The sequence below is a fragment of the Solea solea genome, chromosome 8, assembly GCF_958295425.1.
Source record: "Solea solea chromosome 8, fSolSol10.1, whole genome shotgun sequence".
NCBI classification, from domain to species: domain Eukaryota; kingdom Metazoa; phylum Chordata; class Actinopteri; order Pleuronectiformes; family Soleidae; genus Solea; species Solea solea.
Window position 1 is genome coordinate 2,697,565 of NC_081141.1, and position 16,770 is coordinate 2,714,334.

The following is a 16,770-nucleotide window of genomic DNA, read 5'->3' on the forward strand; positions in this document are numbered from 1 at the left end:
GAGAGGAGAAGATTTAAAAGAGTGGTCGTAGGTGAATGCAGAGTTTTGGACGTATCAAAACCGCGTTAACAAGTAATTTCCTCCACTTCTCTTTTTTTTTTTTCCCTCCCTCGCTCTCTTTCTTCACGTAAGCCGGCAGTCATTAGCGAAACATTAGCGTTAGAGCCGGGAACTTGTCGTGACAGATTCATCACCTCTTCTCCTTGATCCCAGCATGTAACGCGCTAATCCTCCTAAAAACTAGAAACAAGTCCCTGAATATTCAAGTTTATCTCTGCCGTCGTGAGCCAAAGTCAGATTCTTTTTTATTTTTTTTTTTCCCCCTGCAGCCGAACACGGAGGTTTGTTTAGAGGAGAGATCCACGTTGGCAGGTCACTTAAAGGAGAAAACCGGCTCGTTTGAGAAACGTGCCAACATTTCGTTTTAGCAGTGATTATCCTTCAGGTTCTTGAATAATAATCTTCTTAAACTATTGTAATAAATGAACGATTAAATGACTTTATGAGTCCCGGGAGTGCTGCCTCTGAAACAGAACCATGTTCTGATCCCAGCACAGGTTGTGATTTTCATTACAATAAATTAAATGAGCAAAATAACCAATCAATTTTTTTTGTGTGATGTAATTAAGACAAGTATAAAATCCTGCCCTGCTGATGCTGCTCTGATGAGCGCTATCGCAAGTCATTATTCCAGGAAGCTGCAAAAAGCACACTGTCTAGTCGCAGCTGCGCATACACGTGTGTGTGAACGCACACGCGCCGCTGTATCGCCGCTCAATCGGCACCTATAACCGCATTACCATAACAAAACCTTCCTTTGGTTCCCCCTCCATCTCATATTTACACGTTATATTCATCACTATCGCTCATCCCCGTTGTCCCTGAACCAGCAGATGATGTCAAGTGCTCTCCTCTCACTGCCTCCCTGCCCCGCACAATGAAATAGACGTTCGGCACAAATAGATAGGCGGTTGCCAGCTGTCTTCCACACCAGGGCAAACAAAGAGGCCGCTAATAAATCCAGCTTTAGAGGCCGGACAAGATCAACCGCACCTCCCCTGTCTTCTTGCTCCATTTAATGTGGCTCCTTCAGTACAACGGCGGACGAATTAAATGCCTCTCCGTCGCCAATAAAACAAATGCAAACGTCTTCCTGAAAGGATATAAAAGAAGACGGAGGTGTCGTCTAGGAAATGGTGATAGAGGCGCCGTGTTGCGCCCGCGATATTAAATAGTAAGATGAGATACGGACAAACTCGAGGAGTCAGCGATGAATCATGGTCTGTGATAATATGGTATCTGATGCGTACGGAGGATTGTGCTTATGAGAGAAATGTAAATTAAACAGAGGATAAGCGCTCGGACGCCATCCACTCCTTCTTGTCCTGGTTTGTGACAGGGTTTAGGTCTGGACTGGTCTGATGCGGGGTGGGGCACGTCCGAGAATTTCTAACAGATGAGCTGCTGCCAAAGGAGTCACCTCACTGACTCTTAATCAAAAAAAACAATGGTCACATGACAAAAATCACGGTTTAAAGTGAGACTGTGTAGTGATTGTTGGCCAGTGACCTCACTGGAAACAAGGCCACTCCAAAAATAAGCAAACAACTCATGGGAAAACTCATTTTTAGCTATATTTTACTATTATTGTGATGTTTTGTGTCTCGTAATAAGCTTGTGATGCTCAAAAAATTGTATTTTCCCCTCAAAAGTAGCATCTTTTTTTGTCATCCTGTTTGTTTCAAGTGTATTTAACTCATTTTTTAGTTCTATAATTGTGACACGGGTCTAGATTGAAGTCCAACGCCTAGTTTTTAGATTAGATTAGATTAGAAACGGGCATTTTGAGACAAAATGTCTTGAAGTTAGCGTTCCTGACTCGTATTAGGCAGTGTAAGAAAGATGTGACTCAAAACACGATGTTTTTCAAGACAAAGATATTCAAGATGCACCTTTATCTCCCTTAAATCTTGCTCTTGAGGTGATTTTTGTGAAGTGTGATGAGACATTTTGACTAGAAATGAGAGAAATCTACGTATATACTGTAACTTTTCCTACATTCCGTCATCCACACGCTCACAGTCCACCCTCTCGTTGTCCCCCCGCAGGCTGTTTGCGACTAAGTGCAGCGGCTGCATGGAGAAAATCGCCCCCACGGAGTTCGTGATGCGCGCCCTGGAGTGCGTCTACCACCTCAACTGCTTCTGCTGCTGCGTGTGCGACCGCCAGCTGCGCAAGGGCGACGAGTTCGTCCTCAAGGAGGGTCAGCTGCTGTGCAAGTTCGACTACGAGCGCGAGAAGGACTTGCTCGGCTCGGTCAGCCCCGATGACTCAGACTCAGGTGAGCCCCCCCCCCCCTGCGCCCTCTCGCACCCGAGTGACGGCGGCACCACGGTGCGATCATCACATGGCACCGGGGTGTTGTATTCTGTATGCTCTGTTCCATTACAGCGGTCGCCAGCGTAGGCAATCCTCCGTGATGGATCACACTGGCTGCAGCACCGTTTTCTCAATATAGAATAAAAAAAAAAGTGACATTTTCATTAACCGAACAGCTTGTCAGTGGCTGATTCTGTTGCAGTCTAATTCAAACAGGGAGTCTAGCTTTATTATACAGTAGGAAGTGGAACTAGGACGCAGCCAAGCCGCCCTGTATTAATGGCTTTCCATGCGTGGGCAGGATCTGGTTCTGGAAAGAATTAAATCACTGTATCATGGTGAGTGACAGAGGGATTTGGGGCCTTTCTGCCTCCAACCCCCTTATCAGCTCTAGTCTTCCTCGCCTATAGCTTCCACACACAATGAGGCTTCTCGCCAAGCCTCGCTGTTCGCGGCCATCTGGCTCACATTTAGACGCGCATAAAAGCAGGGAATTTGTCAAATACATCTGTGCCTGTGTCAACTTTTGTCAACTTGTGGGAATATTTGCTTTTTCGCCGCTCGCTTGCTCGCTCGCTCCCGTCCCGGCGTGGCCGCGCCGGCGTCTTTCTCGCGCGCGCCTCCCCAGTTCCAAGATGGAGGAAGAATGTCGACATGAGCAGAGGTTAACCTCAGCATGTGGCAGCTGAGATGTAGGTTTTCACTGGAGAAATGTAGATACATATCAGAACCAGATGACAGGAGACACTGAGCCCATCCTGCGGCCGCCTCCCCCTCGCGACCGCGAGACCGCGCCGTCATTAAGGTTCTTTAGCGGCGCTGCTGCTTCTGATTTGGACAACAATTGTTTTTCGTCCTCGCGCAGAATGAAAATTGATGTTGTTTTTATCCAACCGTCTGTTTATGTAGCCACTGCTCTTCTTTCTTTGTGGCATATTTCAAACTCTGAATCCAATTCTTTAGTGGAAGTAAAAAATTATCTTTATAATTGTCGTTAATTGTTCTTTTACGTTAGGAACAGCCCCCCGGGAGACTTATTGTTTGTGATGATCGGCTGATTTTAAGCTATCAAAAACATAAACAAATAAATAAATAAAGCTCCGAAATCTAATAAAACCAAGTTAATATTTATGTTTAATGGAACACTGTAAGCTCGAAACATAAACATTGCGCCGATATTGCAACCCAAAACTCTAATATCCTGCTGCAGCTCATAAAAATCTGGCAATCCTTGTGTGTGTGTATATATATGCGGCATTTTGTCAATTCTTTTAAGACCCAAAACAGAGCAAATATTGCAAATATTTCATGCCATGTCAGGGTTAGAGGCTGTTCTTATCAGAGATTGATTTAGTGTAAATCAGACTCGAGTACGAGTGACGCGACGTCCACTTCGGTGACAAATGTGCATATTTCACCGCGAGAGCCTTCTGCGGGTCCGGTGTGGCCCTTCTTTTCTCTCTGTAATAAATCGATAAGAAAGTATCAGAAACACATGTGTCTCCCTCTCAATGCAGAGAAAAGCGACGACGAGGAGCTGGACATCAAGCCAGAGAAAGGTATCGGAGGCCAAGGGAAGGGCGACGACGGGAAGGATCCCAGGAGGCCCAAAAGGCCACGGACCATCCTGACCACTCAGCAGAGACGGGCCTTCAAGGCCTCCTTCGAGGTGTCTTCAAAACCCTGCAGAAAGGTACGACGCGGCTAATCTGCTCGTGAAGAGATCTGGTCTTTATTTAAAAGTCCCTCCAACCATAGTTCCACGAATAAAATTCTCAAATTAAAAACACCTCCGAGCGTAGCTTTGAAGTGGCGAAGCAGCTTTTCTGGTCTGCGTTAACCAGCCCTTCACAGCCCGGGCTCCTGCACCAGGTCCAGCAGCTTTGAAGAAGCAATAATCCAGAAGTCTGAAAAAGACCTTCACTGGAAAACAAGGCCACTCCAAAAAAAACTCAAACAAATACGAGATATTTTTTGCTTGGAATACCAGGGGCGTCAAACTCAAATGACCTGGGGGCCAATGAGCATCTAGTCTGGTCAAGAGGGGGCCGGTCTAGAGAAAAAAAGTGTTCCGTAGTGGGGTGGGCAATATAAGATATTCATGATGATATGAGACAGAATTTCAAAGTAAAAGTTGTTTGCTTGTTTTGATATAAAATTCACAATAAAAACCTATTTATGATAAATAGATAAAAAAATGTGCGAATAATAACCAGGATAACTATTATTAAAACAGCTTAAATATATGGAATTTAATGTTGAGTGTAACACATTTAATAAAGAAATAATTACAACAAAACGTCTTATTAATATTTTAAGAAATATTGCTATCTAATTAATTTTGAGGTGGGAGGGCTACATGTAATTGATTGGAGGGCCGCATGTGTTTGACACCCATGTAATAAGCAATAAAACAATTCTCTGGGTAAGATTTCTTGAAATAAGACATTATATTTAAACCGTACAAGATAAGGGTGACTCATTTTTAGCTATATTTTACTAGTATTGTGTTTTTGTGTCCTATAATAAGCTTGTGATGCTCAAAAATAGTATTTTCCCCTCAAAAGTAGCATCTTTGTTTGTTTCAAGAGTATTTTTACTCATTTTTAGTTGTCCACCGCCGACTTGAAATGAAATGAGAAACAAAATGTCTTGAAGTTAGCGTTCCTGACTGTGCTGTTTTCAATAAAGTTGAGTCTATTTGTCTTTTACAAATAACACAGCAGCTTAAAAACCTTCTGACAAGATGTTTTCAAGACTGTGTGATGAGATATTCTGACTAGAAATGAGAAAAATAGACTTTTTTCTAAACTGAGTCTTTGTGTTTTGACATGTGCTCAGGTGAGGGAGACGCTGGCCGCGGAGACGGGACTCAGCGTGCGGGTGGTCCAGGTGTGGTTTCAGAACCAGAGAGCTAAGGTGAGTGTGCACGCGGACGCCGCTAATTAGCCTCCGCTGTCCTCGCGCAGCAGCCTTGTTCCATCTCAGAGTCCGGGCGAATAAATCACCGCACAACTATGTGTGTTAAATTTATCACAGCATTCCTTCCACAAATGCATTTGCAACTCTAGCTCGCTCTTGCATCAAATGTCTACGCCCCCCCCTCCTCTTTTTCTCTGATTATTATCTCGGTGAAAACCTTTGATACTTGATAATGAAGTGCACTCAGATACAGATTTTTACGCGGTTCACTGGCGGGTGAACAGCGAGGAGCATCCTCTCCAGATTAAAGAGCGCATGTTAGTGTTGGGAGTTCCTCACGACGTCCACTCCTCTTTGGTTTCAGATGAAGAAGTTGGCAAGACGACAGCAGCAGCAGCAGGAACAGCAGAACTCGCAGAGACTCGGCCAAGGTACGATCACACTCCAGCTTTTTCACTCCAGAAAAGTCAAATCTTTCCTTCACTGTGTACATGACACAAAGTAACTGGAACTAAAGACAGGGACGACTTTGTGACGTCGCGACTAGAAAACCGTAGTACTGTCACTTTTAAGCTAATAATTACTCAAGTACTACTCGAGTAAGAGTAAAGTATGCAGACTACTCAAGTACTCAAGAGTACTGAGTTTAACACATGATATAAAACAGCTGCTGGTGTTTTAAGTCCACTTGGAGCCGAAATCTGCGGCTAACAGCCAAGCGGCTAACAGCTAGTGCCGTGGTACGGAGTCACGTGACAACACCTGTCATGTGACTCAACTGGCTGCATTTGATTGGCAAGATTTTGTCAGAATAAAAATAGACCGCGCATGAAATAAAAGAAAAGATATTAAAAGATAAAGTAGCGACCGTCACTTAGCCAAATGGAACGGCGTAAGAGTAGCGTTCTTTCTTCAAATATATACTCAAGTAAAAGTAAAAGTATGTTGCAGTAAAACTACTCCTAAAATTACAATTTATCCAAAAAGTTACTCAAGTATTTGTAACGGAGTGAACGTAGCGCGGGACTAACCCGCCTCTGCCACAGATGCGGATTGTTAGCGAAAGCATTTTTTTAAATCCTAAAAAAAACATAACCCATGTAAACAGCCAAATAACGAAGAGTACAAGTACTCAAGAGTACAAGTACTGAGTTCAACACACAATCATATAAATCAGCCGCTGGTGTGCATTAAGTCCACTTGGAGCCGAAATCTGCGGCTAACAGCCGAGTGGCTAACAGCTAGTGCCGCGGTACGGAGTCACGTGACAACACCTGTCATGTGACTCAACTGGCAGCATTTGTTTGGCAAGATGTTGTCAGCCACAGCCAACAGGGAGAGAAATAGACCGTGCATGTAATAAAAAAGAAAATAAAAAGATATTAAAAGATAAAGTAGCGACTGTAAGTTAGCCAAATAGAACGGCGTAAAAGTAGCGTTCTTTCTTCAAATGTATACTCAAGTAAAAGTAAAAGTATGTTGCAGTAAAACTACTCCTAAAATTACAATTTATCCAAAAAGTTACGGAGTGAACGTAGCGCGGGACTAACCCGCCTCTGCCACAGATTGTTAGCGAAAGCATTTTTAAATCGTAAAAAAAACATAACTCATGTAAACAACCAAATAACGAAGAACAGATTTCAGAACAAACGTCACTCTGCAAACAACAACAGAGGGACGAGTGAAGCCCTGAGAGGCTTTGGGTCCGCCTCCAAGAGCTGTGTTTGAGAGGGGAATTATGGGGGAAAAGCCACTGTAGGTTTCCATGGCGATACTAGACGTTTTCGATTCATCTTAACTGCGAGCTGGTGGAATCTCCACGTATAACAGGGAATCTTCGTCGTTGTTGTTGTTGTTGTTACGTCACATTTCCTCTCCCGCTCCCCGCAGAGGTGATGTCCAATCGGATGGAGGGGATGATGAACTCCTTCACGCCGCTGGCTCCGCCGCAGCAGCAGCTGGTCGCCATGGATCAGAACGGCTACAGCACGGACCCGTTCCAACAGGGGCTCACCCCCCCACAGATGCCCGGGGACCACATGAACCCATATGGTGAGCATCCACAAAAACACCCACTCCTGCTCTCACACACGCCTGTCCCTTGATCAACCTCCTCGCTCCCTAGCGTGGGACACGTGCTCAGGCTTCTGATTTCAGATTCTCCTCCCACCTGAGATAACGCGAGCGTCCTCATAAGCGACCGGCGTTTTTCCAAAAATCTGCGTAACGCGATTACGAGTCCCCGCCTGCAGTCCTGAGACATGACAACGTTATTGATGGTGTTTTTTTTCTTCCTGCTTGAGATAAAGCGCAGGTCCCCGCAGTGATCGAGGGCTGTGAGACTCGGCTAATGAATCAGGCTCCGATTTCTGTGAGATACAGGGAGAGAGAAAAAAATCAGTCAATCAAGTGTTAGTCCACAGGATGTAACTAGAATAACACATTTCAGAGCGATGTCCTCAACAAGCCCCACAGGGACCGTTTCCCCAAGTTCATAACTTCCTTATAATTTGCCTCCATTTAGTTCTTCTCGGTAGTAAGAACCCGGGTCCCCGGTCTCATCACTCTCCTCTGGGTTTGGGGAAAAGAACAATATTGGCAAGGCATTAAAAGATACGTCTCGAAACACTGTCCCCATTTTGTGCAACACTATCATTAAGACCCGGAGTGTAATAAAGTTAACTATTCCCTCCAGAGAAATAACATGTTGAGGTTTTATGAAAGGCGTAAACACTCGCTATTAACCAGATCTTTTAGGAGGATGCCCCTTGTTTACATGCGCCCGCGCAGACCGCGATTGTCCCGGGGAGGGCAGCAAAAAGTGAGCTTTGATGATATCCAACAAAACAGTTCTCACAATTGTGATGACACGCCACAGTGACTATTAGTAATTATGATTTCCCAACGCCGCCGTAAATCTCACATACAAGATTGCGCGGAATTCTCCGTCTTGGATTGCGTTTGTTTTATTGAATTTCCTCTTTAATGACACCTGATTCTCTGTGTTCTCTCCGCACAGGCAACGACTCGGCGTTCCACGACGTCGACAGCGACACGTCCCTCACCAGCCTCAGCGACTGCTTCATGGCGTCGTCGGAGGTCGGCTCCATGCAGGCCCGCGTGGGGAACCCCATCGACCGCCTCTACTCCATGCAGAACTCGTACTTTGCGTCGTGAAAGCGGCGACCGCGGCGCGTCAGCGCGGAATGAACTGCACCATCCCAACCCCTTGAGGCGGCGGCGGCGGCGGCGGCGGTGGCGGCGGCGGCCGGGAGTTTCTACACAAACACGGACATGACAGAAGACACGCCTCCTGGTCACTCAAAGATAGTAAAAACCACTTGTTGCAGGACAGTGCAGATCACCCCGGGGAGAAATACTCGCGATGATGACTTTTTGTCTTTGTTCCCTTGAAGAAAAAAAAACAAAGTCGATATTTGACTCCACTGACAGAGTGCATGATCAGTTGTAAACTAAGACGGCCCCCCTCTAACCCCTCCCTCTTACAGGCTAACATGTGGGCGTCTGGACTGTGATTCCCGTGTTAGCATTTTGATCACTTTCAATAGGTTTTAGATATCGTGTTCATAGTGAAATAGACGCAGCACCGTCTGCGAGAGTGACTGTACATTTGTGTAAGTACGACGAGAGCGCGCGCGCCGCTGTAGAAGCTAACGTAGGATCAGTGAAGTGTAAATACTCCCCCCCTCCCCCTCCCCCTCCCCCTCCCCCGGGCAAATTGGATGTGCATGTTAAAAATGGAAAGCATTCTATTTATTTAACTATAACAGGCTCTTGAAGGTACATATTAAAAACTGAAAAGCTTTATTTAAAAAGGATAGCATTTTTTTTTGTTTTTTTTTTTTTGGTTGAGCAATTAGCGAGTTCCCGAGTGTCACGACTCGTCTGTACGCCTTTTTAATATGAAGATTAACCCTATGTTGTTTTGTTTTTGTTTTCCCCAGCCAAGCTGTAAATGAGCAATGTTGCTATTTATTTCGTACGAACCATAAAACCCTTTTTGTTGTCACTGTCATGATGTGCATTCTCAAAACAAAAAAAAAAGAAAGAAAAGAAACATGTTAAAGTTGCTAATTGACCAAAGTTGACTGGTTTGATGAATAAACAATGTCCTTCTCCTGATAACATTAAATAAATTGCCGTTCAGTGATCATTCACATCATCATGAGGTTTGAACGTGTCCATAAACATGATAAATGTGTAGTATTCATGTTTTGGGGCTTTGTGTGTGTGTGTCAAACAAGATCCCATTTGAAGAAATTTTAATTTGCCGCCAAACTTTATCTATAAATTTATTTTTTATCTAAATTTAATTATTTTATTAATTTAATTTATGTAAATTATAAAATCTATAAATAAAATATCTCTACTATACATATCTAAACTATGATAAGGTTCCTTAAACAAATGAAATCATTGAGGATTAATGTGTAGTATTCATGTTTTGGGGCTTTGTGTGTGTGTCAAACAAGATCCCATTTTAATTTTAATTTGAACTTTATCCACGGGGTCTTAAGTAAGCTAGTATTTAAAATCAATTTTGGGAAAAAATGAAGGCCCTTAAAAAGTATTAAAAAGTCTTAAAGGTGATTGAAATCGTGTCAATATAGTTTGACTGCAGAAAGTCTGCATGAATGTGGAGTTACGCGTTCCGAAATCGCACCAAATCAACTCCAAAATCCAGTTGGCGGACCCCTGAATTTCAGCAATGGCTGACAGGCTCTTTATGACTTCCTCTGTATGGTTGTGCTCTATAGATTGAATTGTTTTGCAAGTTAAATAATATCTTGTGTGGCGATGAGGTCTTAAAATACCATGATAAGGTCTTAAAATACCCTGAGAAGGTCTTAAAAAAAGTCTTAAAAAGGTATTGAAATGAACTCCAGCATTTAGGTCAGCAGGCCTGTTGGTGGCACACGTCCTCACAGAGCCGTGAGCACGTGCCGCTTACTCACCCGCTACTCCAGGCTCTTGTAGCGCGACACGTGTGCGCGAGAATGAGGACGCCGCGGCAGGAAATCTGCGCGTTGAAGCGAGGGTGAGGTCGGAGAGGAGTTCAGGTGACATACCAGTACAGCTGCGCGGCTGCACAGCGAGCCCCACCTATCACCTCAGGGCTTGTCGGGCGTTTTTTTTGGAAGTACCATCTGGGTGCTCCTTCATCTCCCCTGACAGCTTCTCATTGTGGCCAGGCAGGCTTCCACCCACTGTCTGTGTAGTAATGTGATCACGCAGGTAAACACTCCGTGCCTCAGCACAGTCCTAAGGAGGCGCTTAAATCGGTTTGGGGAGGAAATTTTAGGCCTAAATTCAACCATGTTTTAGTCCTAACTGCAACACACACACACACGTATATAATATATCATCTGCAAACATAACATGTATCTTTACTATCTGATCTTCAATCTGACAGCCAGGTGTTGGCAACGTTAAAGCACCATTTATCTTTGCTTGTCATGGCGGCAGGTTGAAAATCCCTAGCAGCACTGCGCAGTGACATCATCACCGCCTGGAAAGCGACCCGGACGAGAAAACTGCCGTGAGGGAACCCAAATGACGCAAAACGCGATCTTTTGCTTTGATTGCTTGCTTCTCTCTTGCCTGAAGTGACCGCGGGGGTGATGCGGGCGTCCACGCGAGCCGAGGCCAGGGGACGAGCGTGTGCACGCGCGGCCTTCGTCGCGTTGTCCCCGGGGGGACAATGAAGCGTGTTTGTTTCATCAGGTGTGAACGGGACGTGAAAGACTGAGTCAACACGCGCAACAAAGAGTCCCGTTTACAGCAAACATCGGCGCGGGGCACGTACGCTGTGTTTGCACGGGAAAAAGATAGTAGCAATGGTTTAAACCGCTCCCTTTTTCAGGGCAGGCCAGGTGAGCTTCACACAGTGTGGACAAATACAGGAAACCCCTTTGCAAGAATTAGCGATTGTAGTAAAGTGGCAGAACTGTAATTAAGAAAGCAGGGGATTATGAGCCCATTTTTTGCCTAATCTTGGATGTATTTCATTCCATTTATGCTTTTAGGAAACAGACACTGATAATCCTCTCATTCTGATACTGTAAATCAGCACGTGGAGCAAAAAAAAGTAGTAAAAAAAACAAGAATCTGCCTTTAAATTCCTTTAAATACAGTTGGCAGTAGATTCTTAGACAAGTTTGAGCTTTTTAACTTTAATTTTGAATCCAAACACACATTTAAATCCCATTCTATTATGCATTGATACGTCCACACGCCACATCCTTCGCGGGCCTTCCGTTGTTGTTTTTTGTCTCCCTTTTCTTTACCTCGGTTCAAGCGAGCGACTGTGACTTGGCGTCCGCTGGCACTGGCGGGTGTGAAAAGGCCAAAGTGTGCCGACTGTGAGAGGCTGAGGTAAGCGTGGCCCTCGATATGAAAACAGTCGCTCTGAAACCGGAGCCGGACACACACACACACACACACACACAGTCACAAAGAGTTAAGAGGCAGAGCCTTCAGTGAACTGTTCACACATTTGGGCTTCTGCCGCTCTGGCACCGCATAGGAAATGAGCCTAGTGGCAATATTTTCATTAGATAACCGAAAACGGCCAGTTTTCACCTTCTGAGTTTTGTGAGTCACCGTTGTCTCCGTCTCTGGAAAACAAGATTTTTTTTTTTTCATTTTATTTTTTATTTGAGCCCATTTGGAAGGAGACTCTCGCCCAGCTGCCCCGTAAAAACATGTCGCCGGAGCGTGGGCGACGTGTTTTTAACACTTTATGTGGGATTTACGCTCCCGCGCTAATTGAACGCGGACCCGTGTTTTTGCTGCCGTTGCAGAAAGCAGTCAAACAGTCGTGGGTTCGGCGCTGTCCAAACGTCTTCTCATGAGAGTTCACACGAGTTCACGGCAAGGAGGGGGAGGGGCGGTGGGTGGAGGGGCGGCTGTTTTCATTGGGCATTTTCCACGGCGCGTGGTTAATTGTTACGAGAGACTTCTAACCAGTGTCTGACACCACAGTCTTTGAGCCTCGAGGGCTCGCGCGTAATCAAATGACAGACTGCGGTTTGGACCGTCAGAGAGGGGTCAGAGCCAGACATCCAAGCATGCCCTCGCAGCGGTGCGCCGCTTTATTGTTCAGTCAGCCGCAAAGAAACACTGCCGCCACTGTATGCGCCGCCGTGTGAATACCGCGGGTCAAGCGTGGACGTTAAAACCCTGCTTTGTAGAGGAGAGTGTGTCCTCTGATGTCTAAAACTGCTGATATTGACGCCACTGTTTTTGCTTCACCTCTTACCTTTGTTGCAGTGCTGGGAAAACGGCGCTGAGGGATTCGCCTCTCAGCGCTCAGGGCTGCAGATAGAGCCCCGGATAGGACTGAGTAATCCCCACCACTATTGGAGTCCATCTGTTTTGGTTTTCATTTTTCTGCATTATTAGTGCTTATTGGTACATGGCCGAGGAATGCAGCCAGAGTGTTTGAAGTCGGGGAGGAAGGTGATGCCAGGGGCATTAGTTTAAGGGAACGATGACCTCAAGGTCTAACACAAGCCAGCACTCCTAACCTCCAGGAGCCGTTCCCTTGATGTCGGAATCCAAAGTCCTGCTCCCTCGACATTCTCCGACACCCTGGACTCTGCAATTTGCCAATTCATCTGGCAAATGATCAGTGTCACACCTTCTAAATGTCTAAATATCTCAGAGTCCCATAGTTATTAGCCTTTTATTTACACACACGTACGTTCACTTGAGTCAGTCGGAACTTGTTGTAATAATAGTGACATTTATTTGACCACCAGTCATAAAAGAACAAGGCAAATATACACTGGTGAGAAGTAATGTTTCTGTAAATAACTCTAATGTGACGTCTTCATCAAGAAATAATAACGTGCTTTAACTTTTTTTTTTAATAAAAAAATCGAAATATTATTTTAGCATTAAAAATATCATCTACACACTGTGACATAAACTTTACCCCGAGTCTCCAACGCAAAGTGACCTGAGGGCCAGTGAACTTCTAGTCTGGTCAGGAGGGGCGGGGTCAAGTGAAAAGTCCGACAATTCGGGGGGAAAATGAACGGTTTAGTGATTGGAAATGATAATGAGACCTTGATAATCCATCATGATGTTGCAATTCACACATATTTAGCATGACCTTTCAAAATAAAAGTGTTTGTCTTGGTATATAAAATGAATCTGTAAATAACAAAAACAGAATTAATTAAAACGTCAAATCAAAATGTAGACAATTGTAATTAAAACTAGAATATATATATAAATACTATATATATATATATATATATATATAATAGACAATTATTTCAATTGTCTATTATACATATATATAAATACATATATGTATGTATATGTAAATAAATACATATATGTATATATATGTATGTATACATATGTATACATACATATATATGTATGTATGTATAATAGACAATTAATTACAATTCTCTACATGTTGATTTGAAGTTATAATCAAATGTTGAATTTAATCATTTAAAACCCAGTGTGGGGCCACAGGAAGTTGACTGGCGGGCCGCATGTGGCCCACGGGCCACGAGTTTGAGGGAGAAAAAAAGAAAGAAAGAAAGAAAGAAAGAAAGAAAAAAGAAAGAAAGAAAGAAAGAAAGAAAGGAGTCTGTGTCTTTGTTATAGAACTTTTAAAAAGGCTAACGAGGCCCTCAAAGAAATTAAAGTTCAAGAAAAGACTGTAATTATCCACAAAGTGAATTTAGCTTTTATAATCAGCGTCAGCTGCGGGCTACATAACAGCGTTATCGCACCTATTAGAATAATCATTCAGTCCTTTAACTGTAGCTCATATAAACATGCAATTTTGTCATTCGCCTGTAATTAGGACTCAAAGGCAACATGCATCAATCCAAGTGTGCTCGTGTGAGGAGGGATTAGTCATTAGACGCTGATGTGTTTACCAGACCATAACCGATACGTGTGAGTTTGGAATTGCTCCCTCACTTGGAGTCGGTCGTGTTCTGGCAGGAAGACAACGCCGCGGAAAAGGAGACGAGGCAGATAAGGGCAGCTACTGCAGTTCAGGTCAATCGTTGAACATTCCGTTGTATCGCGTCGTGAATAACTCGGTTATTTCCCCTCCTTCCCGTCGCTTGTGGCTCATGAATGAGCCGGGGCCCCACGTCCAGAGGCGATGTTTGTGAGACCCCGGGCCCCGGGCTGTGTATTTAAGTCCTGGATGTTTTGGACAGAACTCACCTGTGAGTGCGGATAAATCGCTCGCAGTGTCGCCTCGGACGGTAAATCTGAAAGTCAACAGCCAGCGAAAGCTAAACCAAGTGGTTAGGAATTCTATCGCCGCGTGTGTGCACAACTTAACGCTGAGCGTTAGAAGTCTCTTATATTGCCTCGTTATATGAATTCCATCTAATTTCGATATAACTCATGATCCGCTCAGTGCTTCACTGGCTATTGCGCGGAGATTATCTAATGACCACTGGGCCACGTTTGACCCCCCGAGACGACCTGTTCTGACTCTGATAATCTGTGTTTTCCAAAGACAGGGGTCAGTGCCACTCTGCCCCGGCGTGACCCGACATGATTATCCGTTAGGATCCATATTGTCGCATATGAATATCATCTGTCAGCCGCGCCCTCCGCGTCCAGAGAGAGCGCGCGCTCTAATCGAGCTGTGATTCCGAGCGCGTTGATTAGCGTCGTAACGGCAGACAATCAGCCTTTGTGCGCGTCTGACACTTTTATTATACGGACTAAAAAACCCCGGCGCAGATGAGCAGCCTCCTCCCGCTGCCTCTTCAAAAGGTTAGTAAATTTCACCGTATAGATTTTCCGGTGTCTCCCTCAAATGTCATGGCTTAATTATTAACTGTGGGGCCATTTTGGAGAGAGATTTGCACTTTTACAATATTGTCGCGCCGGGTGAGGTTAAGTGTTGGGGGAGAGCAAGGAGGACCATTGTCCTCCCTGTGCATTTAATGAAGATGGATTTAGAGATGAAATGTTGGCCGTAATAAAGACAGCGTGACCTTTGAAGGCCTCGCCATAGCTACAAAAACATGTCGATGCTTTTCAGCCGACAAATAACACAACAGGGTTTCACTCAGTGTGAATTAAAGTGAAGGAAGCAACAACATTATTCACCTTTTTATATATATATATATACATTAGTGTGTGCCATTGCATCGCGATTGAACCCTTTACTTTAATTGCTTGATGAGAGTAATGTTCCCTCTCCATTAGTTCAGGCTCTATAAATCCTAACTCCAGATTATAACCAGTCACGAACACCAAAGGTCGTGACCTCCCAGCGTGGCCGTTATGAGTAAATATTGATTACACTGCAGTCAGTCAGCTAAGTGGAGCCACCGGAGCAGCAACACAGCAATGTACTGTGTTGTTGTTGTTTTTTTTTGAAAGAAGCAGAGTAATATGTGGCCTAATCCCAGCCTCAGCGCAGCCACTGCACTCCTCACCGCTGTGCACATCAGCATGTGCCGGGCTCAGGTTTCTCTGGACCCTCACGGCAACAACCTCCACAATCTCAAAGTCCTCGTGGCCGCACTTCTTCTTCTTCTTCTTCTTCTTCTTCTTCTTCGGAGGCACTGAGTGACTGACTGACTGACTGACTCACAGGATGGTATACGGCAGTGTTTGAGTTCACGTGTCCCTTGTCACGTTGTCACGTTTCCTTGTCCCCCCACACCTCCACACATGTCATCAGACTCACCGTGCCCGCCTCGCCGTCCACTTCCTCTGCTGACAAACGAGACGTGACCGGCTCTGTGGCCGTTGAGCGCTAACCGCTGAGCGGGGCCTTGAAACAGGAATAAGTAAAACTCTGTTGTGAAATACGTCATGTTGCTAAAGTCATGCTAGAGCCTGGACTGCGGCTCAAAGTATTTGTGTTACCATTCATCCGTAAACACAGATTCCAAGTCTGTTTTTACCCTTGTTTGATATCATTAGCTTAGCAGAAAGACTCCAAACGTGACACTGTCCAAAGATTAAAACACAACTTAGCACTTAGCACCTTCTAAATTCATTTATTACCAGGGTTGTAAGGTAACAAAGTACAAATACTTTGTTACCGTACTTAAGTAGAATTTACATTATATTTCTTGCTTTCACTTTCACTACATTTCCTCAATAAAACGTGCACTTTTACTACATTTCCTCAATAAAACGTGCACTTTTACTACATTTCCTCAATAAAACGTGCACTTTTACTACATTTCCTCAATAAAACGTGCACTTTTACTCTCTTAACCGTCTTTGTTCCTCGTTACCACAAAGTAAAAGTTGAGTATGGCGACGTAATGCCCGTTTGTTGCCCGCTAGTTGTTTTTTAGCGGCACTAGCTGTTAGCTGTCAGCTGTTAGCCGCAGATTTCGGCTCCAAGCGGACTTAAAACTGTCCGACACCGAGGCTCTCGTCTCCGGGTTTCTGTCGTGAACTCCGGACGCGGAAAATCATTCATGA

The 16,770-nt window shown here is 44.5% G+C and overlaps 1 protein-coding gene across 3 annotated transcripts in view; it reads left to right on the forward strand.

Annotated features, from left to right (window-relative positions):
- The window catches only part of lmx1bb (LIM homeobox transcription factor 1, beta b), a 56,298-nt gene extending 46,814 nt beyond the window's left edge, over positions 1-9,484 (forward strand). For all 3 annotated transcript variants that reach the window (XM_058636795.1, XM_058636794.1, XM_058636793.1), the window contains 6 exons: positions 2,109-2,341; positions 3,897-4,072; positions 5,221-5,298; positions 5,666-5,732; positions 7,192-7,353; positions 8,321-9,484. In XM_058636795.1, coding sequence (XP_058492778.1) covers positions 2,109-2,341; positions 3,897-4,072; positions 5,221-5,298; positions 5,666-5,732; positions 7,192-7,353; positions 8,321-8,478 — 874 coding nt within the window. In that variant the 3' untranslated portion in view covers positions 8,479-9,484. The remainder of the gene's footprint in view (positions 1-2,108; positions 2,342-3,896; positions 4,073-5,220; positions 5,299-5,665; positions 5,733-7,191; positions 7,354-8,320) is intronic.
- Positions 9,485-16,770: the final 7,286 nt, after the last annotated feature.